This window comes from Vombatus ursinus, unplaced genomic scaffold (genome assembly GCF_900497805.2).
Source record: "Vombatus ursinus unplaced genomic scaffold, bare-nosed wombat genome assembly UNPS02014770.1, whole genome shotgun sequence".
NCBI lineage: Eukaryota > Metazoa > Chordata > Mammalia > Diprotodontia > Vombatidae > Vombatus > Vombatus ursinus.
The window spans coordinates 38,724,061-38,749,625 of NW_020954548.1; the positions used below are offsets into that span (position 1 = coordinate 38,724,061).

At 46.6% G+C, this 25,565-nt stretch overlaps 1 protein-coding gene across 1 annotated transcript in view; it reads right to left on the reverse strand.

The window, feature by feature from the left end:
- Nucleotides 1-557: 557 nt before the first annotated feature.
- MSLN (mesothelin) overlaps nt 558-25,565 on the reverse strand; it is a 33,769-nt gene continuing 8,761 nt past the window's right edge. The window contains exons 7-28 of the mRNA XM_027863083.1: nt 24,805-24,969; nt 23,943-24,145; nt 23,478-23,569; nt 21,882-22,012; nt 21,440-21,561; nt 20,632-20,800; nt 20,045-20,260; nt 19,780-19,950; nt 19,312-19,461; nt 18,779-18,828; nt 16,471-16,591; nt 14,881-14,966; nt 12,658-12,787; nt 10,454-10,647; nt 10,065-10,155; nt 9,241-9,352; nt 8,310-8,491; nt 6,933-7,082; nt 6,167-6,300; nt 2,761-2,888; nt 1,203-1,297; nt 558-812 (exon numbers count right to left, since the gene is read on the reverse strand). Coding sequence (XP_027718884.1) covers nt 621-812; nt 1,203-1,297; nt 2,761-2,888; nt 6,167-6,300; nt 6,933-7,082; nt 8,310-8,491; nt 9,241-9,352; nt 10,065-10,155; nt 10,454-10,647; nt 12,658-12,787; nt 14,881-14,966; nt 16,471-16,591; nt 18,779-18,828; nt 19,312-19,461; nt 19,780-19,950; nt 20,045-20,260; nt 20,632-20,800; nt 21,440-21,561; nt 21,882-22,012; nt 23,478-23,569; nt 23,943-24,145; nt 24,805-24,969 — 3,084 coding nt within the window. The 3' untranslated portion in view covers nt 558-620. The remainder of the gene's footprint in view (nt 813-1,202; nt 1,298-2,760; nt 2,889-6,166; nt 6,301-6,932; nt 7,083-8,309; nt 8,492-9,240; nt 9,353-10,064; nt 10,156-10,453; nt 10,648-12,657; nt 12,788-14,880; nt 14,967-16,470; nt 16,592-18,778; nt 18,829-19,311; nt 19,462-19,779; nt 19,951-20,044; nt 20,261-20,631; nt 20,801-21,439; nt 21,562-21,881; nt 22,013-23,477; nt 23,570-23,942; nt 24,146-24,804; nt 24,970-25,565) is intronic.

The following is a 25,565-nucleotide window of genomic DNA, read 5'->3' on the forward strand; positions in this document are numbered from 1 at the left end:
CTTCGGAGACAGAGTCCAAAATCTCAATCGGGGGGGTGGGAACAGGACCTCCCAGCTTCTGTTCCTAAGCGTTTTTTACAGACCCTGGGACTCCTTTTAGCCCCTACTTTTCATTTCAACAGTACTTTGAACCAGCAGGGCCCACCTATAGACTAGTGTGCAGGACTCTTGCTTTCTCAGGGCTTAGGGCTTGCAAAGGGAAAGGGCTGAAGGCGAAGGCGATGGAGAGCACCTGAGCGTCAGAGTGAGGAGCACTCACCTGTCACTCCCTGGCAGATTCTTACCGTTCCCTCCCAATTCTGCTCAAGTCAGGTTCGAGTCCCAACTCACTTATTAGCTCATCCAGTGAGTTTGCTCAGATCACTTCCTATTTCCCTCTCTGCATAATGAAGTGTAAAAGATGACTTTAAAGATCCCTTCCTGCTCTAATTCTATTAATACCATCTGTCCTGCTTGAAAGCTCACATTTATGTAGTTCTTGACTGGGATCAAGCTTCAGGAAGACGACAAGGCTCAGAGTGTAAAACTATTTCTTTTATTTTTACAACTTTCTGGAATGAGAGAGGGCCAAAGCCCTGTGCAGTTCCCCACCCCCCCCACCAAAGAAGGAAGACTGTTATCTAATTTTTGTCCCTGAAGCTGAAGACAATGTAACCATTGGGGATCCCCCCGCTGAGCCCAATGCCCAAGTCATCCAGGCTCTCCTGACGCTGATTGAGGATCCATGCCCGGACTGGAGAGTTTTCCTCCTCGGCCTTCAGCCCCATTAGGTTTCGTCCCAGGAGTCCGCGTACCTCCTCGGGGGTCAGTGGCTGAAGGACAAAGCCAATATCTTGTTGAGCACCCCGGAGCCCAGCTTTGGGATTTCTAAGGAGACTCCCTGGCCCTCCCCTAGGATGGTTTAGATCTAGTTGGGGTGGAAAGAGGTTCACATGTGCATATATCCTTCCTCTACTCCCAACCACAATTAATTAGGTCTGGAGGGCCTGGGATTTAAACCAAGATCAAAATTGAGTGAGAATTTAAACTGCCTCCCACCAAGCAACTGGAGCCTCTGGGCCATTGCCATACCATCTTCAACCTCAAAGGGACCCCATGTGCTGGTGCTTCCCTCTGACCTCATGTGGTAGGGTTCTCTTGCCCTCAGTAGACCCTCCCTCCCTCTTTGGCCATCCCCAATAGGCTGAAGGTTCTAACTGTACCAAGATGACTTCTTTTTGTAGTTCCTTAAATGTTTCTATGTCCATGTTAACATTCTTTTGGCTGAGGTCTTTTAGATCCTGTGTTGGGGCTCCACCTAAGAGGAGAGAGAGGGGAGGGGAGGGGAAGTCAAATATGAGTCCAAGGCAAAACCCTGGCCCCTGGCCCCTCCTACCAGCAGTGAGTAGGATGATGCCACCCTTACTGAGAATATCAAATCAAATGCAAAATGTCAGGACTGGAAGGAACCTTAAAAAAATAGTCCAGAGGAGTAAACCAAAGTGATTTGCTCAAGATCACACAGCAGATTAGCAGTGGAGCTGAGATTAGAACCCAGGGCAGTCTGGTGTGGTAGAAAAAGAATTAGACAGTGATACAGGAGAACTGAGGTCTAGTCCCAGCTCTTGTCATTCACTCACTGTGTGATTAAGGATGAATTGCTTTCTTTTTCTGAACCTCAGTTTCTTCTTTTGTAAAATAAAGGAGTTGGACTAGATTTCCAAGGTCCCTTCCAGATTTGATGTTCCATGACTTTTTTTGGCCTCTCACTCTACCCTATAGTGGGACAGGGGGGAGAGGGTAGTCGAGATTTAAGGGTAGCTCTGAGAGGTTATGGGGCTCTGAAATGCTGAGTTTCACTCCTGGCTCACCTAGGACCTGCCTAGATTTGAAAGAAGAATCAAATAGAGGCAGTAGTCCATGGGAAAACCAGAGCCAAGCCCAATCCACTGCTCCCCTTCTTTTTATTCCTTTCCCCTAGTTCCTCTGAAACAGAATCTCAGAGTTGGAAGTGACCCCAGAGATCACCTAGTCCAGCTACCACCTTACAGCAGTTCTGACAACGTATCAACCAGTTTTTGTTTGAAGTCCTGTAATGATGGGGAACTCACTACCTTTTATGGCAACTCATTTTACATTTCATGGGATAAAAGGTTCATATATATAGACCTGCAAGGGGCCGTCTAGGTCAGCTAATTCAACCTTTAGAGAAGTTACCCAAGATTATATGGGTATTCCATATCAGAGGTAAGAGAGGTTACCCAGGATTACATAGGTAACAATTGTCAGAGCTGGGATTCAAACCCAGTCCTTTGATTCCATAGCCAGTGTTCTTTCCATCCTACCACACTGCCTCTCAAATTAATTGTTGGAAAGTTCTTCATATCAAGCCAATATTCGCCTCCCTATGGCTTTTCTGCATTGGCCGTTGTTCCAACCTCTGAGGCCAAACAGAATAAATTAAATTCCTATTACCCTTCAATATTGAAAATAATGATTATGGGATCATAGGACCATGGATTTGGAACTGGAGGGGTCATTTCGTCCAACCCCTTCATTTTATAGATGAAAAAACTCCGAGGAGCTCAGAGAGTTCTGTGATCTGCCCAAAGTCACAGAGGTGGAGTGTGACAAAGCTGGGAGGCCTACTGTCCTTTTTGATCAAGCGTGTGTTTCCTCTCCATCTATCCCCCACCCCCAACAGATTCTTCCCCTCTCCCCCTACTCTCTTCCTCCTATTTCCCCACACCACCCCAACCACACAACTCATCCCTGCCTTACCTAGATAAGGTTGGATCAGCGTGTAGTATTTTGGGAATGCTATGCCTTGGAAGGAAGTCTTGGCCTTTGGATAGAGGATATTCTTCTGTGCCTGGGAGCAGGCAGATGGGTTCAAGGGCTTGGCTTTTCTGGGAGTGGCAGAGAGAGGGGGAAGAGAAAAGCTAAAACATCAGCAGTTACTGACTCCTCCCACCTCAATCCAGCACCAAGGACAGGGCTACCACACAGTCAGGCAGAAAGGTACTGTCCCAAGACACAGATAGATAGAAAGATAGAGATAGACATATACAAACATACATTTACAGATATATACACATACATACACATCCATACATATATGTATATATATATTCTTTCTTCCTAGAATCTTCCCCTTCTATGCTCTTTCTACCAGATATCCACAGAAGCCATGTGATCATCCCCTCTCTACCCAAAGCTTACACAAATTAAGAGAAAGAGTCTAAACGCCTAAAGCAAGTTGCGGAGGAGTATAGAATGATAGATCATAGTGTGCTGTAGCAGAGGGCCCTGGATTAGGAGTCAAAAGCCCTGGGTTCTAGACCTAGCTCTGATACTAACTCACAGCATTACGTTGGAGAAGTCTTTTCCCTTCTCTGACCCCTCAGTTTTCCCACCATGAAATGAGATGGGGATAGACAAGATGACTTCTAAGGTCCACTTCAGCTATGATGTTTTGGGTTTCTTTGATTTTCCAGAGCCTGGAAATTTCATCCACAGGGCCTGTGGCACCAGACATCTTAAACAAAAATGGCCTGGCCTTGTTTCCTGGCATCTAACCTTGGCTTTCCCTGAGTCCAGCATTGCCTTAGGAACCATCTTGGTATTCATCCACCTCTTACCTTGTTCCTCACCTTTATCCTCTCGTTTTTATCATGAAACCATGTTACATGATCTCAGCTGGGGCAAGGTAATCCTTTTACACCTACCTAATTGATTCACAGTTCCACTCACAGTGTTTTTTCCAAATCTTTTCATCCCTCCTCAAACTTCCCATGGCTCCCCCTCCCCAACTCTCTCAGTTGAGTACCTTGCCTCATATTTCACTGAAAAAAATTGAGGCCAACTGAAGTCAATCCCCTCTTCTCCTGGCTTCCTCCTCTCCTATCACTCAGATGCCTACTGCTGCTCTCTCCTCTGCCCAGCTTACATGATGAGGTGACCCTTCTCCTTGACAAGGCACTCCTTTTATGTGTATGTGACCCCATCCCATCGGTCTTCATCAGCAGATTGCTGCCTCTATCAACTCCACCCTTACTAATCTTCAACATTCCCTGTCTACTGGCTGCTTCCCTGCTACCTGCAAATACTTATGGAGACCCATGTCTCTGCAAAAAAAACTCCCTTGACTTGTGTATTCCCAATAGCTACCATCCTATATCTCTCCTCCATTTTGGGGCTAAACCAACTTAAGAAGACCATCTGCAATGATGTTTCCTCTCACTCTCCTCTTAACTCTCTGCATTCTGGCTTCTGAACTCATTATTCAACTTAAATTGCTCTCTCCAAAGTTACCAGTGATCTTGTAACTGTCAAATCCAATGGCCTTTTCCAATCCTCAGTCTTCTTAAGATCTCTGCAGCCTTTGACTCTGTTGAACACAACCTCTTCTTCTCCATGCTCTCTTCTCTCCAGGTTCTTCTGATATTCTCTTAGTTCTCGTTCTACCTGTATGGCTCCTCTCAATGTCCTTTGCTGGATTTTCCTTCAGGTCACGCCCACTGACTGTGCATGGCCCCCAAAGTCTATCCTGTTCCCTCTTCTCTTCTCCCACTACCCTATCCTTCTTGGTGAGCTCATCAGCTTCCATAAAACAATGATCACCTCTGCGCAAATGATTCTCAGATCTATTTATCCAGCCCTAACCTCTCTGCTGACCTCGTCTCACATCTCCAGATGCTTATTGGACATCTCAAACTAGGTGTCTTATAGACATCTTAAACTCAATATGTCCAAAACTAATATCATTATCTTTTTTTTTTTTCACAAAACTCACCCTTCTTCCTAATTTCCCTATTTCTGTCAACGGTAGAACCAGCACATGATGACAGCCTGCACCGGGGGGGTGGCAGTGTCAGAGGAGAGAAAGGGCCATAGATGAGAAATGTTGCAAAGGTAGATTAGAAAGACCTTGACAAGAGATTGGATACAGGGGCAATGAAGAGTTGAGGATGCTATCTAGATTTTAAGCCTGGTGACTGGGAGGATGATGGTAGCCCTGTTGTTTGGTTTTTGTTTTTTCCCCTTTTTATCTCCAGTGCACAGTGCCTGGCACAGAGTAGATGCTTAACTAATGTCTGTTGATGAGTTTGGCAGACCTCCTACTCCTGTTCCTTCCAAATTCTAGGGTCATAACTTTGAGTGACCATGAAAATACTTTATTAGTCATTGGCAGGATTCTTCTTACTGCACAGTGTGAGCACTGAGGCCCAGCCACTATACCAAGAAAATAAGCATAGTTTACCTCCCATCCTACCCCCCCTCAAGAAAAGGTAAGCTTTTTTGATGGTAGGAAATATTTTGCTTGTATCTTTAGATTCCTCAGCAGTTAGCACAGTGCCTTCCACATAGTAGACACTCAATAAATGCTAATTGAATTAAATTGAATTACCTCTCCACTAGTACCAAAGGAAGGATCATTTCTTTATAGCCTTTCAATTATCTGAATTAATGCCCCAACCCACAATGACAGTAGTTATCTGATCTACAGATTGGTAGATTAACCCAAAGTCACCTTGGTTGGGCTTTGGAATTTGTTGTTGTTGTTCAGTTGTTTCAGTCGTGTCTGAGTCTTTGTGACCCCACTTGTGGTTTTCTTGGCAAAGATACTGGAGTGGATTGCCATTTCCTTTTCTAGCTCATTTTGGAGATGAGGCAACTGGGGCAAACAGGATTAGGTGGCTTGCCCAGAGTCACACAGCTAGTAAAAATCTTAGACCAGATTTGAACTCAGGAAGATGAGTCTTCTTGACTCCAGGCCTGGAACTCTATCTACTGTGCCACCTGGATGCTCTACAACTAGGTTTGTCTAAGATGGTTTTGCTTTCCCCTAGTGGAAGTTCAAATTCGGCTTTAGACCCTTACTAGCTGTGTGACCCTGGGTAAGTCATTTAACCCTCTTTGCCTCAGCTTCCTCATCTGTAAAATGAACTGGAGAAGGAAATGACAAAGCAGTCTAGTATCTCTGCCAAGAAAACCCCAAGTGAGGTCATGAAGAGTTGGACACAACTGAAATTACTGAACAACAATAATGTGCCAGGCACTGTGCTAAGTTCAAGGGATACAAAAAGAGGCAATGAATCTGTGCTCTTTACAGCATCCTCTGAGCTCCCCAGAAACCCACCCAGAAGGCCCGGGGAGAGGTACTGGCTCCTAGTCCTGTGCTCACCTGAGGACGGATGGCTCTATGGAACTGAGCTGCTCATCAGTCAGGCCGCAGAGGTATTTGGAACCGATGGTGTTCAGGAAGGTGACATTGAGGGGGCCTCCCCTCTGGAGGTAGTTATTAATCACTGCCATAACCTATAATAACAGAAGCTCAGATTCACAGAATCTATGAAATGAAGAGCCTAGGATTCTAGGAGATGCAAGGGAACTTTGAGTCCATCTAGTCTAGCCTCCTATCCAGCCTTCAGGAAGGCGTATTCTGTCGACTAGGGACTCCAGGTCTGGGAGCTGGGAAGAGCACAGCTTAGAGAACACCTACAGAAGCACCTTACAGGGGTGTCTGATCTAAGGAGGGGAGACCTCAGAACCATCTTCAACAATCAGTTGATTAGACTATCTTGCAAATCTCTTCCCCACCCGTGTTCTTACTTCATAACCTTGGGAACTCCCTTCTTCCCTGGGCTGTCATGAAGATCACAGAAGATCGTGGATACAAAAGCCCTTCGTACATTAATCTACAGCCCCAGCCACATGCATATAAGACCTTTTTTTTTCCATTTCATTTTTTTTCTTTTGGGGAGAAGGAACAGTGTATGGAATGGGGCCTTCATTACCTCATTCTGCTGGCTCGTAATTAAAGGGAAATACCTCCCACCCTGGGGCAATTAGCCTGTAGAAAGACCCATCCTTGCTAGCCTCTTTATGGGGCCCCAAAACTCCCACCCAAGTCTTGAAATATATTAAAAATTAGGTAGCCAAGAGATCACCAAATCATCACGTCTAAAGTTGGCTTTGAGCACCGCTTCCAGAGTCTCCACGGAGGTCACCTTCCACTTGCTTATTTGGTTAAGGGTGACCAGATTAAAGAGATAGCCCAGTTTACTGATCACAAACTCAGGGTACCCATTTGGGTAGAACTGGAAAAGGAAGAAGAATGTGAGACAGCTCTGAGTACTTCTTTTGTTGGAATGAATTCCAATCAACTCTCAGTTTATTGCGCCAGCAGAGAAGAGTGCGGATAATCCCCCTCGACTTTAAGATGGATAATCTTCCCCAAGATAATATCCAAACAGATGATAATGAAAACATGAAGTGAACTGTGTTCCCTGGGCACAGTAGGGTGGCTGGTGAGGGATAGCTGGGGGAAGCAAGCCCGGGCAATAAATGATTCACAAAGTATAATCAGGCGATTAATCTGGAAGCGAGAACACTGGCATCACAACTTCCAGGGTTCTCCCTGAGAAGCACTGCCCTTTGATAACCCGATCAAAAGGGAGTGACAGGATGCCAGAGCTGGAAGAGACTTTAGAAAGCCTCAAATTTAGTCCAACTTCCACTTCTATAAAAGAGGAAACCGAGGCCCAGGGATGTGAAGGGACTTATCCAGGGTCACACAGACAATAGGAGGCAGAGGCAGGACTAATGACCAGTACAGGGTTCTTCCCACTGTACCACAATGTCTTAGGCGGGCTTTCTCCAGCTAGGGCGTAAGATGGATAGTTACTCAGTGCTAGCAGTTAGAGACTCTAGCAGGAGGCAATTGGCAGAGAAAAGGGGACCCTTGCCTGTGGGACCTTTCGAGAAGAGAGATCAACAGTGGCCTGAGTCCCCGGGCACTCTGGCCTGTAGCCTGGCCTCCTAAATAGAGGCTTATAAAAACAAGCAAGAAGAGTAGGGTAACGACAATGAGGAAGCAGTGTAGTTCAGTGGAAAGAACAAGGAGACTTGGGTTCCCATCCCAGCACCCCCATTAACTTGCTATGTGACTTTGGGATAGACCACTTCCTCTTTCTGGCCCTCAGTTTCACCATCTGTAAAATGGGAACAACAGTACCTCCCAGGACCATTAGGAGGATGACAATAGTTGACATTGACAACACATTCGAGGTTGCTTAACACCCATCATTTCATTCAGTCCTTACCAAGGCCCTGTGAGGTAAACAGGCCAGTTGTTATTATTCCCATTTTGCAGATGAGAAAACTAAGGCCCAGAGAAATTAAGTGGTGGTCACAAGCAGAATTCAAACCCCTGTGTGAAACACCAAGCCTGGCGCTCTTTCCACAACAGGTCTGATGAGAATATGGAGAAGGAGGGATGATGATTATGTCCATTTGGGGGTGGGGGAGCCTGAGGCCCGAGTTACCTCATCCAGTTTTTCCTTGAAGATCGCTTCCTGCTCATAGGTGAAGGGGAAGTCCTTGAGTTTGTGCAAGTTGACTGCCACCACAGATGCGTTCAGACAGTTCCGCAACGCCTCCTCTGAGTACAACACCAGGTCTTCGGTTATATCTGTGATCTCCGCTTTCCCGCACTGAGCTGTGGGCCCTACAATAGCAGGCATTGATCTGAACCCTGGGGCCCAGTTCTCATCCTCTTCCTCTCCTCCCACACAAGTGAGAAGCTGAAAGTTCCTCCTGCTACATCCTTGCCCTTCTGTTACCTTCTCTCCCCCCAGCACTCTCTTCTCTCTCATCTGCCTAGTTCTCTCCCCCTCCTTTTCTTTCGGCTCTCACTCTCTCCTGTCAGGTGTGCTGGCTATTGGCAGAGACTTGGGAAGGGGTCAGGGTTTCCCATTCCTTTGTGCTCTATTTTCTTTTTTTTCCTCTATTTTCTTTCCCTTCCTTTCCTCCCTTATTCTCTCCTTCCCTTTCCCCCCTTGTCTCTTATCCACTTCTGTCCCCTTCTTCCTCCTTTCTCCCATTCCTCTTTTCCTCTCCTCTCCCCCCATATCTCTCTTATTTTGTCCCTCCCACAATTCTCTCTCCTGCTCCTCCCCCTGCCAATTTTCTCTCCTCCTTAACTCACATGGAAGTCAGAAGTTCCTAGCTAGGGAAATTTCCTCCCTTATACCTGATTGGCCCTTCTCCTCTCTGCTCCCTGCTCACCTTCTTACTGGCCTTGACCACTTTTAGAAATGTTCCCCCTTTCTGTCTCTGACAGTAACTTCCAAGCTTGGCCTTTGCTCCACGCCAAGGTCGGCAGGCCAGGATCCCATGTTGGAAAGTTAGGTGGGCCCACTGTACCAAGATGTGTTCACTGAAGGCTGACCCCCCCAGGAGTCCCCAGGCACTTACTAGCAGCCCGCCTATATCGGGAAGACGGGTGGTTTTGGATGAAGGCTCTCAGATTCTGCCCGGCCCAGGGAGGGAACGGGAGGGCACGTTTTAGCCAGGCACTCAAAACACTCTGAGAGGAAAGGGTCATTGCTGAGTGGTAGCAAAGGCTGATACACAGCTTGGCGTGGTGTAAGTCTGTCCTGACTCACTGTGGAATTCTGGGTAAGTCACCATGCCCAGGGCATGCCCTACCCATTTATTTATCAGGTGTGATGTGAGAGATTCCTAGGTCTCCCATCCCCCAACCCCCCCATCATCTGAAATTCCTCTATTAGAGCTCTGTCCCACTAGAGTAAGCATTGCCCTGCCTCTGGGGTCCTAATAAAATACAAAAGCTCTTGGTTAGGGGGAGACAGTCCCATTCAGGCCCTCTGTTTAGAGGTCAGGTTTTTTTTTTTGGAGGGTGGGGGTAGAGGCAAGGGAGGGCAGCAGTAGTGTAAAGGGGAAAAAAGAGGATGGGGAATTCAGCGAAGTTTATTCTTTGTCCGCATAAAGAGGCTTCTTCTGGACCCTTTCCCTCCATCTTCATTAGGAACTGCTCTTAGATTTTATTTCACACTGAGAAGTCAAAGACCGAAAGGCCTATTCTCACAGGCCTCAGGGCCTTGAACCAGAGGGACAAAGCTCTAATGGTGGAATTTCAGCCATTGCTTTCAGAGACTGGCATTACCTTCTTATATGTCTGGATCTGGGTTCCCCCACCCACCCGTTCTCCCTCCATCACCCCCATACTCTGTGATCAAGGTTATCCCTCTCTTTTCTCCTCTTGGTAAGGAGCTTACCTGGGAGATGTTCTGAATGATGTGTCTGTCAAAAGATGAAAGCAGCCTCTGAAGAGCATTCAGGGTGGATATCGACCATCTAGAGGGGGGGCTGCACAGATGGACAGGCAGAAGTCAAAAGATGGTCAGATGGAAAGGACTGACCCAACTGAGGCTGAGGTGGGGCCTGACCTAGCCTCACCCAGGCCCAGCTACCTCCCCCTCAGGCTGGAAACAGATAAAAACACCCTCAAGAAGACCAAAGCAAGGTCACATGTATGCATACACATACATGCTCACTTATACCAGTTCTCACATGCATCTTCCTGTATGTGTACCCTATGTACACACAGACATACACACCAACCCTCTCATTCACTCTTCCATGGGCTCTGAGGGGGGTGTCTTACCCATAGGGAGAATTACTGGAGCGTAGGGCCAGGTTGACGGCCTCCTTCTGGTCAGGGCTAAAGGGACCACCACACTGCTCCAACCGAGGCAAGAGCACCTCCGCAGAGCTGTTTATGTAGCGGCCGGGCAGGTCACAGGCCAGCCAGCCCAGGATGCGAATGTCCTCCTCGCTGACTTGTGTGCCCGAGATGCCCTATGACAGCAACCCAGCCCTCTCAACCTGACTTAACACCTGCAGTCTAGGACCCCTGCCAAAGCACATCCACCCACGGTCCATTTGACCTTACATCAGTGTTCTCCCATTTAAGTTCTTGACTCTTGGTGACAGTTTCCTGACCATTCTTTCCCCTGTCTCTGGGCAAGCATCCATCCCTCTGGAACAGGACTCAGAGAAGGCCTTGAGGGTCTTGAAAATTAACCCGTTTGTTAATATCTATCTTATGCTTTGGGCCTTTTCTATATCACATTTAACTTGACTCATCACCAAGCAATTACTTGTAAGCTATTTAGAAAAGAATTTTCTCACATTAAAAATAGAAGAAGCATCTCTTGCCATACTCCTCTGCGGGCATCCTAGGGAGCTGCCCACCTTGCCTACCTCTAGATGTAGTTCTGCTCTAAGGAGGGCATGCCCAGTTTAAAATTTCTGAGTCTTTGTGGGTGAGGGAATGTGATGTAGGGGAAAGGAGACAGGACTCAGAAAACCCAAGTTTAGCTCTGTCTCTCACTACCTGTGATCCGTTTTCCATCACCGAACCTCAACGTCCTCCTCAGTAAAATGGGTCTAATAAACTCTTTCCCAGAGTTGCTCTGAGGACATTGGTTTATAAACAGTGAAATGGGACAGAAATGGACAGTGTGTTTGTGTGCGAAGGGGTCTGGCAGTTTCTGACTGTAGGGAGCAGACCTGTATTGGGTGGATGATGGAGGGGAGGAGGCTGAGGTGCTATTAGAATTACACACAGGTGAAGTTACAGAGCCGCACCTCAAAATTAACCCAGTTTTCACAGACGTGGCTTTGGAGCGCAATCTGATTTCTCTCAATCCCTCGTGACTATTCCATTGACACCTCTTTGTTGTAGTTAGTGGGGAGATGTAGTGGGTAGAGTACCAGACTTGAAGTCAGGAAGGCCCAAATCCACAATCAGATACTTCCTAGCCATGTGACCTTGGGCAAATTAATCATTTAACCTCTCTGAGCCTCAGTTTCCTCATCTGTAAAATGAGGATAACAATGGCATCTACCTCTCTGGGCTGTTGTGAAGAGTAATTGAGATAATATATATAAGTCACTTTGCAAACTTTATATGATCTATCATTATCATAGCTATCAAGGACCTTAGAAACCATCTAATCCAGGGGTGGGGAACCTATGGCCTCGAGGCCACATGTGGTCCTCTAGGTCCTCAAGTGCAGCCTTCAATGGAATCCAAACTTCCAAAGTTTGGAAAAATCCAATCCAAAGTTTGGATTCAGTTAAAAGGCCTCACTTAAGGACCAAGAGGGCCACGTGTGGCCTGGAGGCCACAGGTTCCCCACCCCTGATCTAGTCCAACATCTTCATTTGGCAGATCAGGAGACAAAGGCTCAAGAATGTTTAGAGACTTGCCTGAGGTTACATGGATGGGAAATAGTAGAATTGCTATGTGGGACACATTACTGAAAATCAGTACTTTTAATTCCTGGGGTCCCTCCTTCAGCCCCCTTTTTAAAAATTCCGCTTGAGTCTGAATCTTCCCTTCCCCCATCTCTGAAGAACAGAAGAGAGAAGCACAGCTCACATTTCTATAGTGCTGTTCTCATAAAAATGCTTAGAAATAGGTAAAATGAGTATTATTATTATTATTATTCTTACAAAGAGGAAACTGAGGCAAAGAAAGCTGAGGTAACTTGCCTAGGGTCATACAGCAAGCAATTAGTAGAGTGGGAATTCCAAGTCCAGTGTTCTCTCCCCACCACCATCCCAACCAGGACTGGTAGGGGCTTTAGAGTGGACATTCCTTTCCATTCCTAGCCCATCTTCAAGGCCGGCACCCTGTGGAACTCAAAACCTAGAACAGCCTCAGGGACATAATTTGCCAGATGGCAATAAGGTAGAGAGCTGGCTCCAGCCAATAAATAGCCCAAGTCTCAGCCCAACCTTCCCTGGCCTCCCTTACAACCTGCCCAATTTTCCCTCCTTTCCCCAACCCTAGCTCCCTACCAGACAAGTCAGGGCCTCTGATAGCAGTCTGGATCTCAGGGGCGAGTCTTTCTGGAGGACATCCTGGTTGGACTCTCCCACCCGAATGAAGAAATTTTTGCAGTCTCCAGTCCTTGTGTAGGCAGAAGGGCTGGAAGGAACCAATAGCATATTCTCACATCAGCTCCCTGACAACATTTCACAGAATCATAGATGCTCAAAGCTGGAAGGAACCTCCCAGGATATCTAAGCTAATCTCCCACAAGGTTCATGATAAGGAGGCTGGTCCTCCGATTTCTTCTCAAGCACTTCCACGGATGGGAATATTTCATGATATTTCAAAAACAGCCCATTTCATTATTGAGCAGCTCTGTTATCGATCAATCAATAAACAATTTATTAAGAGCCTACTACACTCCAGGCACTGTGTTAAGTGTTGGGGATACAAAAAGAAGCAAAAGGCAGCCCTTGCCCTCAAGTAGCTTACAGTCTAATGTTAGAAAGTTTTTCCTTATATTGAGCCCAAATCTGTTTCTTCATAATTCCATTGGTCCTAGTGCCCCTCAGTCCCCCATCTCAGTCTCAAATCCCACAAAACAAGCCTGCTTCCACAGCTCGTACTATGGTAGAAGACAGAACTACTATGTTTTCCCCTAAGTTTTCTCCTCTCCCAGTTAAAACATCCCCATTTCTTTCAACCAATACTTAGATATCATGTTCCCTACTCTTCTCAATATCCTGGCTGCCTTCTTCTAACCATGCTCTAGCTTGTCCTTGTTACTCTTATAGTGTGACCAGGTCACAAATATGGCCCTAAGCTGGGAGTGCTAGCTCCTGTGTTGTCTCTGGGATAACATGAGCTTCCAAGTGAAAGAGAAAATGCCACTTTCCTCCATGTTGGTAGGCATCATCTATGGCCATTACTGTACATTACTATTGGGTGGATAGATACATTCCTATGGGGGGCGGGGGTGAGAAGGCAAGGTAGGACCTACTCATTATGAGGGGAACCATGCCATAGTGGCAGATTCATAAGATATTAGAGCTGGAAAGGGTCTTAGAAATCATATAATCCAACCATCACACTTTCTATAGGAGGAAACTGAATCTGGCCTATGAGACCTAACACCCATTTCTAATGTTGTGTCCTCACTATCTCAGTGTTCCTTGAAGACAGTGCCCATGTTTTCATTTTTTGTCTTTATTCTTAGTACCTAGCACCATATCTTGCATACGGTAAGTGCTTAATAAGTGCTTGCTGAATTTACTTGATTGGGAAGCCACGAAGTCTGGAATTCAAATGTCGTTTCTATCACCAAATTGCAGTCTGATATGGCACAAGTGACTTCCTTTCTCTGAGCCTCATTTCCTCCACACATAAAATGGGCTACATAGATTTCCAGGCCATTCTCAGCTTTGACATTCTATGAGTCTATCATAGAATTCATGGCACCCACCATGGTGGCAGGAGGCACAGGAGGACCCATCCAAGAGTTGGTGGTGCAATTCCCTCACCCTTGGGTAGATGAGATCATAGAATCATGCTCTAGACGCCTAGGTAGCCTAGTAATTAGAGCACTGGGCTCAGAGTTAAGAAGTTTTGTTGTTGTTGTTCAGTTGTATCTAACTCTCTGTGACCTCATTTGGGGTTTTCTTGGCAAAGGTACTGAAGTGGTTTGCCATTTCCTTCTCCAGTTCATCTTACAGATGAGGAAACTGAGGCAAACAGGGTTAAGTAACGTGCCCAAGGTCACACAGCTAATAAGTGCCTGAGGCCAGGTTTGAACCCCAGTCTTTCTTGATTTTAAGCCTAATACTCTATCCACTCAGCCATTCAGCTACAAACACAGTATCAGCATGGGGCTAGGGCTATGAAATAGACAAAGATGACACAGGGTTAAGTGACCAACTCAAAGTCATACAGCTAGAGAGTCAAGAAGACTCAGGCTCAAACCCTCCCTTAGACACTTACTAGCTGTGTGACCTTGCGATGGCTGTGACAACATGGGCCCTGGGATCTTGAGGTCCAAGTCCTGGTTACCGCCGTGGCAAATGAAGTAATATACAGGGTGTCCCTACAACTTTGGGGTCATCCTATATAGAAAAAGTTTTTCAAACCTTTAAGTGTTACATAAATGTTAGCAGTTATTATCGTTATTATTATTATTACCCTGATGCCATAGATTCCTGGGTTGGGGTAGTAGGGGTAAAGGCTGGGGAGGAATCACCTTGCCGAGAACCCACCTTAGAAACAGCAGCATGTCCCTGGGGTAGCTGTCCAGGTCCTCAGGAATGCCGTCTTCAGTGACTCTCTTGGCCAGGCAGCTCAACTGCAGAGAGAGCTAAGTTTCTACCTGAGGCTCTGAGGTTGTCTCTCCCTGTGAGCCATCTGAGGGGGACCAAGTATCTCCTTCACTGGCCTGAAATCCTCCCAATAGAGCTTCACCCTCCGGGGCTAGGGCATTGCAGGCTCAGTTCATATATTATTTTTATTAATAATAATGATAATCATCATAATAGCAACTTAGACTCTTAGAGAGTAACCTTGGGCAGTGGTGTCAAACTCAGATAGAAAGGGAGAACCACTAAATGATATGTAAGGGTTCTTGAAGCCCCATATTGACTTAGAAAACTACATATTAACATTACCTGTGTTCTATTATATTTTGACATATTTTGTTAAATATTTCCCAATTACGATTTATTCTGGTTCCGGCAGCACTAAGGAACACTGCTTCAGTATGCAGCCTGGCTGATATTTGACACCTCTGGCCTAGGGCATCAACAGGCTAAGTGACTTGCCCAGAGTCATACAACAATAATAGCCTGGAGGCAGGAAGACTCATCTTCCTGAGTTCAAATCTGGCCTCAGACACTTACTGGCTGTGTGACCTTGGGCAAGTCACTTAACCCTGGCCTCTGCTCTTCAACTGTAAAATGAGCTAGAGAAGGAAATGGCAAAACCACTCCAGTATCTTTACCAAGAAAACCCCAAATGGGGAGAATCGGACACAACTGAGAATGACTCAACAACAAAAAATATAACACTTAAAGGACTGCAAAGTGCTTTACAAACATCTCATTTTATCCTCTCTATAGATGCTTTTATTATGCCCCATTTTACAGATGAGGAAACTGAGGCAAAGAGAAGCTAAATGAATTGTCCAGGGTCACACGTCTAATAAGTATCTGAGGTCACATCTGAATTCAGGACTTCTTAACTCCAGGTACAATGTGCTATCCACTGGGTATGAATCATTTAAGCCAACACTGTGGCTTGAATTTATTTCTCTGATCAGAGAATCAAAGACAGCTAGGTGACACAAGTGGACAGAATGTTGGCCTTGGAGTCAGAAAGCCTTGAGTTTAAATCCTCCCTCAGAAGCTTACTAACCATGTGACCCTGGGCAAATTACTTACGCTCTCTGTGCCTCAGTTTCCTCCAGTGTAAAATGGGGGTATTAATTGCACCAACCTCACAGGGTTGCGGGGAAGATAAAATGAGATAATATTTGTAAATCACTTTGAAAACCTTAAAGTTCTACATGAATGACAGCTATTATTATTATTACTAGCCCTGGCAGAGATTGAGGCCTTGTGGAAAGGCCAGGAATGGCACTGCCCAGGCCTGCCTCACAGTAGCAGGAGGAGAGATGCACCAGAGAGAGGTCAAGGCCAACTTTCTCCACTTCCCAGTTCTGCCTGGTCTGAGGCTTCCTGAGGATGTCCTGGGAAAGGCGGTCCCTGTGGCCAGCAGGTTTTTCCCACCCATCCTTCATCCCCCCCCATCTCCAGACAGACAGACAGACAGACAGATGGACGAAGCCCACCGACCTGCTCTGCCCCCAGCGAGACGTTTTTCCTTTCCATGACCTTGGCCAGGTGTCGGACTTGTTCCATGTCCAGGCTAGAGGCTGATGCACATGTGAAGCCATGTAAAATATAAGGGGAGAGGCTGGGAAGGGAGAAGAGGCTGGGTCAGTCTGAGCTGGGCCTGGTCCTGGACAGCAGCAGCTGTATCACAAGGAGCAGACATTTCTGCTGGGCTTCTTTTATAATGTCTCAATAGCCACTAATTACCAATTAGTGATATGACTTTTTTTTATTAAAGTTTTATTTTTTAATTAACAAATCTATTTTCTCCCGCCTAGCCCCTAACTCTTTGAAAAAAAAAAAAAAACAACAAAAATCTTGGGGCAGCTAGGTGGCCCAGTGGATAGAGCTCCAGCCTTGGAGTCAGGAGGACCTGAGTTCAAATCTGGCCTCAGATGCTTGACACTTACTAGCTGTGTGACCCTGGGCAAGTCACTTGACCCTGATTGCCTCACAAAAAAAATCAATTCCTTATAACAAATATGCAGTCCATCACAAAAACGAATTTCCTCATTGGTCATGTTTTTTTTTTAATTCCGAAGTAGTAGAAGATGTCCTAGTTCAGTGGAAAGAGCATGTGGGCCTTGGGAGTCAGAGGACCTACGTTCAAATCTTGCCTCTGACACTACTGCATGACCTTGACCAAGTTATTTAACTTTCCTGGGCCTCAGTTTCTCCATCTGTAACATGAACAGGTCAGATTAGACGGCTTCTGAGGTCACTTTTAGCTCTACATCTGTGACTATGATGAGGAGAAACCATAATAAAGAGGCCAGGCCGTCTACACAGTGACTCCTGCAACAGTGGGCTCCCTTACGTGCCTGAGGGTCTGGAGAGCAAGTCCCCGTCCGGGGTGTGGGGTTTCACCTCAACCTGACTCTGCTGCACGTTCATCCTGGTGCTGGGCACACGGAGCAGGAGGAGAGACAAGGGACAGGGCAGTCCAGGAGGCTTGGAGCCCTGACCTAGAAAAGCTCAAAGTCTGGGAGGTGGGAGGGGAAAAGAGACAGAAAGGGATCGGGGGATTGGGAGCTGGAAAGGACTTTAGAGATCATCTAATCCAAGCCCTGTGATCTCATAGCTAACATTTACAGAGAGCTTTAAGGCTTATAAAGAACTATGTGTGTATATACACATGCATGCCTTACATGCACATGTGTGTACATGTACACATGTATATATGCATGCTGTGCACACATACACACATGAAATATCATTTGATTCTCACAACAGCCCTCTGACATCGGTGCTATGGCTCAGTGAGGAAACTGAGGCCCAGAGGCACTTGGCCAGCCTCTCATAGGTAGCATAGTAAGGATTCAAACTGGTATCGTCTGACTGCAGATTCAGGGTTTCTGCTTCACTCTTGTCTTCTTCGTTTTCTGTGACCCTGCCTTTGAGGAGCTGATGAGCTGAGGAGAGACGGAGGAGTAAGAGGCCTAAGGCTGGGCCTGCCTGAGAGGAGCTCACCCACCAGCTGGGATGATGAAACGCATCCATGGAAAAGTTAGAGGGTGCCACCGAGGAGGATGCAGTAAAGGGTTGCATAGAGGGGTGCGCGCACGCATGCGTGTGTGCGTGTGTGCGTGCATGTGTGTGTGTGTGTGTGTGTGCACGTGTGTTATCCATCTTTGTTTGCCCAATGCAGAATTTTGAATCTTTTTTGTGGCCTAAACTTGTAATTTCATCGGTATAGTCAACTCCACTGAGTAAATACCATTCTCAACGTAATTTCATCTGCAGGGTCTAATCTTAGAGAATTGCCTAGAGCCCTACAGTGTTAAGGGACACATGGCTAGCATGCATCAGAGATGGGCTTTGAACCCAGGGACCTCTGGACTCCAAGGCTGGCTCTCTATCCACTATACCATGGTACTTCTCTTGCACATAGTAGACAATAGATGAGGTTTGCTGACTTGATCCGAGATCAGTATGAGTTGGGGGTGACCAAGGAAGGATTTCCAGAGGAGGTGAAGCATAAGTTGGGCTAAAAGGATGGATAAAGGAAGGGGACGGGGGAATTCCAGGGGTTTGGATTAGGGAAAGAGTTGGCAGGAGCCAAGGTGGGAATGAGTTCGTAGGAGGCAGCAAGCAAGATAGACACATCCACCAGGGTAGAAAGACCTGATGATAGCAATGTCCACAGTAGCATTCCCCTCATCCATTTGACAACAATAGCCTCAATTTTTGAGCAGAACAAATAATTCATAAGCACCTACCAGGGCCTCCTGTGGCCATGGCCAGGACCTAGGGAGATTGGGAAACCCACCTATTAAAGTCAGACACGTTCTTTACCACTTTATCGAAAAACATGGCTGCCTGGGGGAAATAGGAAAAGTTTCTTGCAGCAAAACACCAGTTGCTCCACCTATCCTCCCCCTACCCCCAGCTGGAACTCTATCTTTTTGACAAATGTCTCCCCTTCTCCAAAGGTGAGATTTAATTCACAGTGCTGGGCAACCTCTGACCAACCAGCCAGACAAATTCTTAGGGTGTCATCAGTCAGTGGTTCTGGGGATAGGATAGAGTTTGGGGGTTTGGGAGGTGTCTCATTAGGATGTAGGAGATGGAGAGTAAGGGGATGCTGCAAAGTGCTTCCTAAATAGTTGCTTCCCTTGGAAGAAAGTGAGATAACCCCACCAGTGTCCTCAGAAGATATCTCGTACCCACTTCTTGAGAGAAACCCAGACCACCATAGGGGGAATGCAACAGGGTGGGCTTCTGGACCTCAGATCATTTCCCATGGGCCAGTTTTAAGGAGGCAGCAGGGGGGTCAAGGTAAGTGAGGTCTGGATGGATCACCTGTACTTGAGTCCATCTTTGGCTGTTGAGGTCATCGAATCTGGGGAGGTCATCAGGGCTGAAGGCCAGCATCTCACTGGGGATGGCATTGGCGAGCGTGTCTGGCATGGCCTGAACCAGGGCAATGGGGCTCGGAACAGCCAAGGCCACCTAATGGGAGAGCACAGGGATGATGGAGGCCAGGCCGAGATTGGGATGCTGAAGCTGGGGCGTTATGGTGAGAGATCCCCACCCCTGGACACCTGAGCTCCATTTCTGTCTCTGCCACTGTAGCTTGGGCAAAGTTTCAATGCCTTCTGGGTCTCATTTTCCTCTTTTGCCAAATGAGAGAGATGGCCTAGGCTCTCTCTATATTCCCTCTCTATAGCTCTAGTAGTCTATATTCTGTACTCCATGTTCCTTATGATAGGCATCCTATGTTTTAAGTAGCAGTAATGACCCATATACTAAACAGGGCCTGGGCCTCACCTGTTCCACAAATGCAGTTTTCAGTATGGGTGGGATGTGGGTAAGATGCTGAGCAAATTCTGGATCCTTCACAGCTTCCAAGACTACATCTGGGGCCAGGCTCTGGAGCCAAGTGCTATTGAGGCCACCCACCAGGCTTCCCAGGGCTGCTAGACTCTGGCCATCCAAGACCTACATGTGGGGAGACAGACACAAGCATCATCACAGCAGACCCTGTGCTACCTGTCTTGATTTTTTCTTCCCCTTGCACCTTAGCCCCAGTTACCTTATAGCCAGAGTCCAAGAGCCTGTGGGTGAGAGCACGGGACTGTGCAGGGCTCCAAGCCCTCACCTGGGCCAGGGTGGGCAGAGCGGCCACCAGGTCCTGGCCACTGATCTGCCCCTCAATCTGTGGCACTGACAGCCCCAGGGCTGTTTGACCCAATCTACGCAGCACGGCCTCTGAAAAGTTCCTAAAGCTACTCAGCAGCCCAGATGCCACCTATAGGAGAGTCAACTCTTGACCAAGGCACAGCATTGAGGCCCTGAACCTTGGCATACCCAACACAGACACACCTAGGACAGGCAAACTCCTGAAAGCCACCAAACAAGATGAAGGGCAGAGCTGTCTTATATGTGAATTGAGAGGATAATGGAATAGTCCAAAACGACTGGGCTGCTCTCTGAATAATGATAATGTCATTATCACAATCATGGCTAACAATAATCAATATGTATATAGAGCTTTGAAGTTTGCCAAGCCTTTTACCAACATTACCTCATTTGGTAGTGGTCAAGTCCAGGGATAGAGGGGAAGTTCACGCTCCCCAGTTGGTCACCCAAGGAAAACCCAATCCACAGGGCACTCACTACCTGTATGGCTTCCCGAGATGGCAGTTCAAGAACTGACTTGTTTCCATCAGGCTGTGGAGTTGGGTCAAAGCAAACCTTGTTGAGTCTCTGGGCCAGGGCCAAGACATCTTCAACCTCTGTGTTTTTCAAGGTCTCTGGACTGAGGTGACAGATGAGGGTGTCTGGGATGCTAGTAAGAGAATCAACTAATCAGGTGAACAAGTATTTTTAAGGGCCTACTTATGGTGCTGTGCCAGGTGTTAGAGTTGCAAGTACTAAGAATAAAACAATCCCTATTCTCAATGAGTTACATGCTGATGGAAGAGACAACAAGTGCATGTAAAAATACATTCAATATAAATATAAAGTAAATAAATACAAATATATACAAAGTAGTTAAATATAAGGTAGTTTGGGAAGGACGCCACTGGAGGGAGGGGTCAGAAAAAGGCTTAATGCAAAAGATGGTGCTTTTGAGGTGAATTTGAAAGGAAGAGAGAGGAGATGTCAACATTCCTTGATCCAGAAAGGATATATATACCCTCAGTGACCCAGGGGTTGGGGAGAAGCCTGGCTATTCCTTTAATTCTCTGAGATATCATGGGGGAAGGACCTTCCCCCAAGACCAGAGATGGGGTAGGCATTTTTCTAAGGCCGCACAGGATTCTACAATAGGCCTTCTCCTTGTGAGTTCAGCATCAAGAACAGAGACTCAAGGCCCATCAGAGCTCCTCGATATCACATACCGTGGTCCCCTTCTCGATTTATCACACTCTAGAGTGCCCAGGTCTGAAGGTGCTAGTACAGAAACAAATGAGAGTCATCTCACCTGGAGAGGTCGAGGCTAGGCGGGGAGGTGAGTAGAGCTGTGTAAAAGTTGGCCAGGTCTGGCATCAGGTGGAGCTGGCTGACCAGGTGCAGGGTGGCAGGATCTCTCACTAACATCTGGAGCTGAGAGAGAAAGAACTGATGGATAAAGAAAGATAGATGAAAGAGAAGATATGGGCCAACCTCCTGGAGAGCCCCTAGTCATCAGGAGCTGGTACTCACCGAGTTTTGAAGAAAAGGCAGCTCTCAGTGGATAGTCAGTCAGTTAATAGGCATTTATTGAGTGTTTATCATGTGCCAGACCCTGTCCTAAGCCCTGGAATCCAGGGTAAGAGGAATGGCCTTTGTAAGAGGCAGATGGGGGAGGAGTTCATAGATTCATTTTATGATCTACAGAACCACCTGGGGACACCCCAGTACCAGCTAGAACCTCCTCCACCTACCTTGGGCTCATCCGCCAATCTCTTGAGTTCCTCCTGAGTGGCGTGTTCCAGGAAGAAGCCCAGGTAATCGGCCAACCAGGATGAGGAGTTTAGGCCCGGCACAGCCTCATGCTGGCAGTGGGACCCAGAGCCTGACAATGCAGGGGGCAGAGAAGACCTGGGTATCAGATGTCCATCCCCTTTCCCTTCCTCCCCACCCCACCCCACCCCGTCACACCCCAACTCTGCTCCCGGACACACATTGCCTTTGATCACAAAGCAGCCTGGGTGAAGGAGGCTTCAGTATGTGCTACCTCCCCTGTGCTCATATACCGCAAAAGTAAAGCAGAGCAGGGGGGCAGTGGTACCCTTGAAGTAGATGGGGCTACTGAAAAGAAATCTGAACTTGAAGTCAGGAGACCTGGGTTCGAGACCCGGCTCTTACACTTACTAGTTATGTGAACTTGGGCAAGTAATTTCAGCCTCCTCATTTGTAAAATTAATTACAGTAAGGGAAATACTTTGCACGTTGTAAAGTGCTATTAATATGAACTGTTAATATTAATTTTTACTATATGGAAGATGGTACATTTTACTTAACACATGATTAAAGACAGATTAATTGCCAGCTAATGGCCAAAGAAAACAATTTTTAAAGTCGTTTATTGTACTTTTGTTTATTCCTCTGGGCTCAAAGTTAACCCTTTGTTTAAGTAAGGTCTCCTCTTTTGGTCAAGGGCACTGTCTTATTCAAATGTTTGTGAAGTCAAGTGCCCATGAAATCCAAATACACTAGAAATGCAAATACATTGTTTACAGATGTCCGCAAAGGACCCAGAAGCCCTTAACAACAACAACAACAATAACAACAACAAGGGGAAAGGGATTGTCTTTAATTATTGTATTTAAAATATAAATATAAAATATAAGTAAATAAAATATAAAAAGAAACATAACATTGGCCTGCTAATTATCTATTCCCTCTGGTAGACATCAGCTTTGATTGTATTATTAGCCCTGTTTTATAGGTAAAGAAACTGAGATTAACTCACTTTTCCAAGGTCCCTGTGAGAATTTTGTTATTCAGTTATTCAATTGTGTCTGATTTTGTAACTCCTTGGACTGCACTGTCTAAGGAGTTTTCTTGGCAAGGATACTGGAGTGGTTTGCTAATTCCTTCTCCAGTGGATTAAGGCAAATGGAGGTTAAGGGATTTATTTGCCCAGGGACACACAACTAGTAAGTACCTGAGATTAGATTTGTACGCAGATCTTCCTGACTCCAGGCCTAGTGCTCTACCCACTGAACCATCTAGCTGCTCCTAGTTTCTCTGACTTCTAGTCTCAGGTTCTTTCATTATACCACATTTAATAAGAGATAGTACCTGGAACATAGATAGAATTTCAGAGCTCAAAGGGAAATTACAGGTCAAGCAGTCCAATCTTCTTATTTTATAGGAGAGGAAAACTGAGGCCCATAGAGGGTGAGATGTCATAGGGCCATACCTCTTAAAGGAGTACGTGATTACTGACTTCTCTCTTTGGGACTATATAATCCTAGCCCTGCCTCAGGTAGGTTTTCCCGGGTGCTTTCAGACTTCAGGAAATGTTAGCCTACCCTCTTGCAGGAGGAAGGCCACCATGCCTTCGAAAATCTTCCTCTGCTTCTCCACTTCCAGGCTTGAGTAGATGTCATTCAGGGCTGAGGTGCTGAGGAGAAGAGAAGGACACACTGACTGGTGGACTCTGAGAGACAAAAGGGACCTCAGAGATCATCTAGTTTAGACTTAAAAAGTTTAGGAATCCCTTCCTGGGCATCCTTGAAAGGGAGCCATCTGTCCTCTGCCTGAACATCCCCAGGGACTGGAAACTCATCCCACTCCCCGCACTCCGATGTTGTCAATCTCATAGTTGGACAGCAATTATTGCTAGGGGGGGTTTTCCTCCTATCAAGCAGCTATTTGCCTCCTTGTAACTGTTGTTTATCAGTCCTGGTTCTGCCTAAGCTAGGAGCAGAACTCTCAAGCAGAATGTCTATCGACTGAAGCACGAAACTGACCCCTTCAGCTGGGAGGTCACTTACAGATTGTGGAAAGTCTCGCAGGATGTGTTCTGAGCAGCCAGACAGTCGAAGGCTTCAGGGTGTAGGAGGAAGGGCTGGAGCCGGGCCAGCCACCGGGACCATGTGGCCTGGGCTTCCCTGGCCTGGAATGCTGGCCCCAGCCTCCCCCATAGGCCATTAAACAACACCCCTGCCCACTGGTCTGAGAGCACCGCTGGAGAGAACTATTCCAAGAGAGAAAGAAAAACAGCAGAGATGATGCCACCTCCCATTAGGATGATTTACAAAGTGTTTTCAAATCCCTTATCCTATTTAAGCATCAAAACAACCCTAAAAGTTCGGCAGAACATTGGTTATGATTTCCATTTTAAAGATGAGGAAAGAGAGGCCCAGAAAAGAGCAACTTTTTCCAAGACCATAAAGCCAGGTAGGGGCAGAGCTGACTGTCGAACCCTGGACTCCTGACTCCCAGGACAGTGTCCTGGTCATCCAGGAAAAATTAATTAGCCTATCAACCAATAGTTACCAATCAATATGACCACACCTGAGTGTCACATTTCTATTCTGATATCCGAGGCCTGGGACGTACACGTGGGACTCACAGGCCTGGGACTATCCCTAAACATTATAGGATAAGAGGTTATTCTTGAGAGATTGTAGGGTCTACACCATGCCCCTTGGTGGGGAGGGATTTAGATAAAGCTCTTTCCTACCATGCTGATAACATGAGGTCAGAGGCAAAAATGGGATGGGAAGATGAAGAAGCCATGTGTTTTCACAGAGGACACACAGCCTGATGGAGCCTATTTGTAACACTGGGTTTCCCGTCACCAAAACTGACCTTTGCTGTCCATCAGGGGCTGAGGCCCACAGTTCCACCTACCTGCTGGGAAAATCTCTCCAGGGCAGTCTCAAGAACAGGGAGATCAATTTTGGAGAAGAGCAGGGTAGAGTATGCAGGGTCCAGGGCACTGGGCAGACCTCTGGCCACAAGGCAAGGATATAGGGATGTCAGAAAATCTTCCTTCCAGACCCGCAGCCATGACCTCTGAGGAAAAGAGATCTCTTAGTTTGACACCCTAGTCCCACTCCAGCTTGAAACCTCAGAGTGAACGCTAAATCTGGCCCCAGATTGACATCTGACCCCAGCCCCAGAATGACCTCTGATCCTGCCCTCTGACTACGCCCTCACCTCATCAGTCATGGAAGAGTATGGATAATTCAGTGCATCCCATTCCCACTTCTGGGGATACAGATACATCTATTGCCCTTTGTCTATTGCCGTGGGATAGGGGGTGGGATGGGGTGGGACTTTGAGTGTCATCTTCACACACAAAGTACATTGTTAATTTTTAATGTTCATAGGGGTCTTTCTGATCCCAGAGACTAGACCCTGAACTCAGGTCCTGAAAGAATAGACAGGCCACTTCCCTCTTTGGGCCTTAGTTTCCCCACTTATAAAATGAAGGGGAATCAATGATCCCTTTATTTAGCAGATGAGGAACCTAAGATCCAGAGAGAGAAAAAGGTCACATAATGAATTACTGGTAAAGCCCAGGCTATGGCCAGAAAACCACATGATATGAAACTCTAGGGAAAGGCTAAAAGGAGAAAAGGGAAGAGACATTGGCATTTATTGTCCAT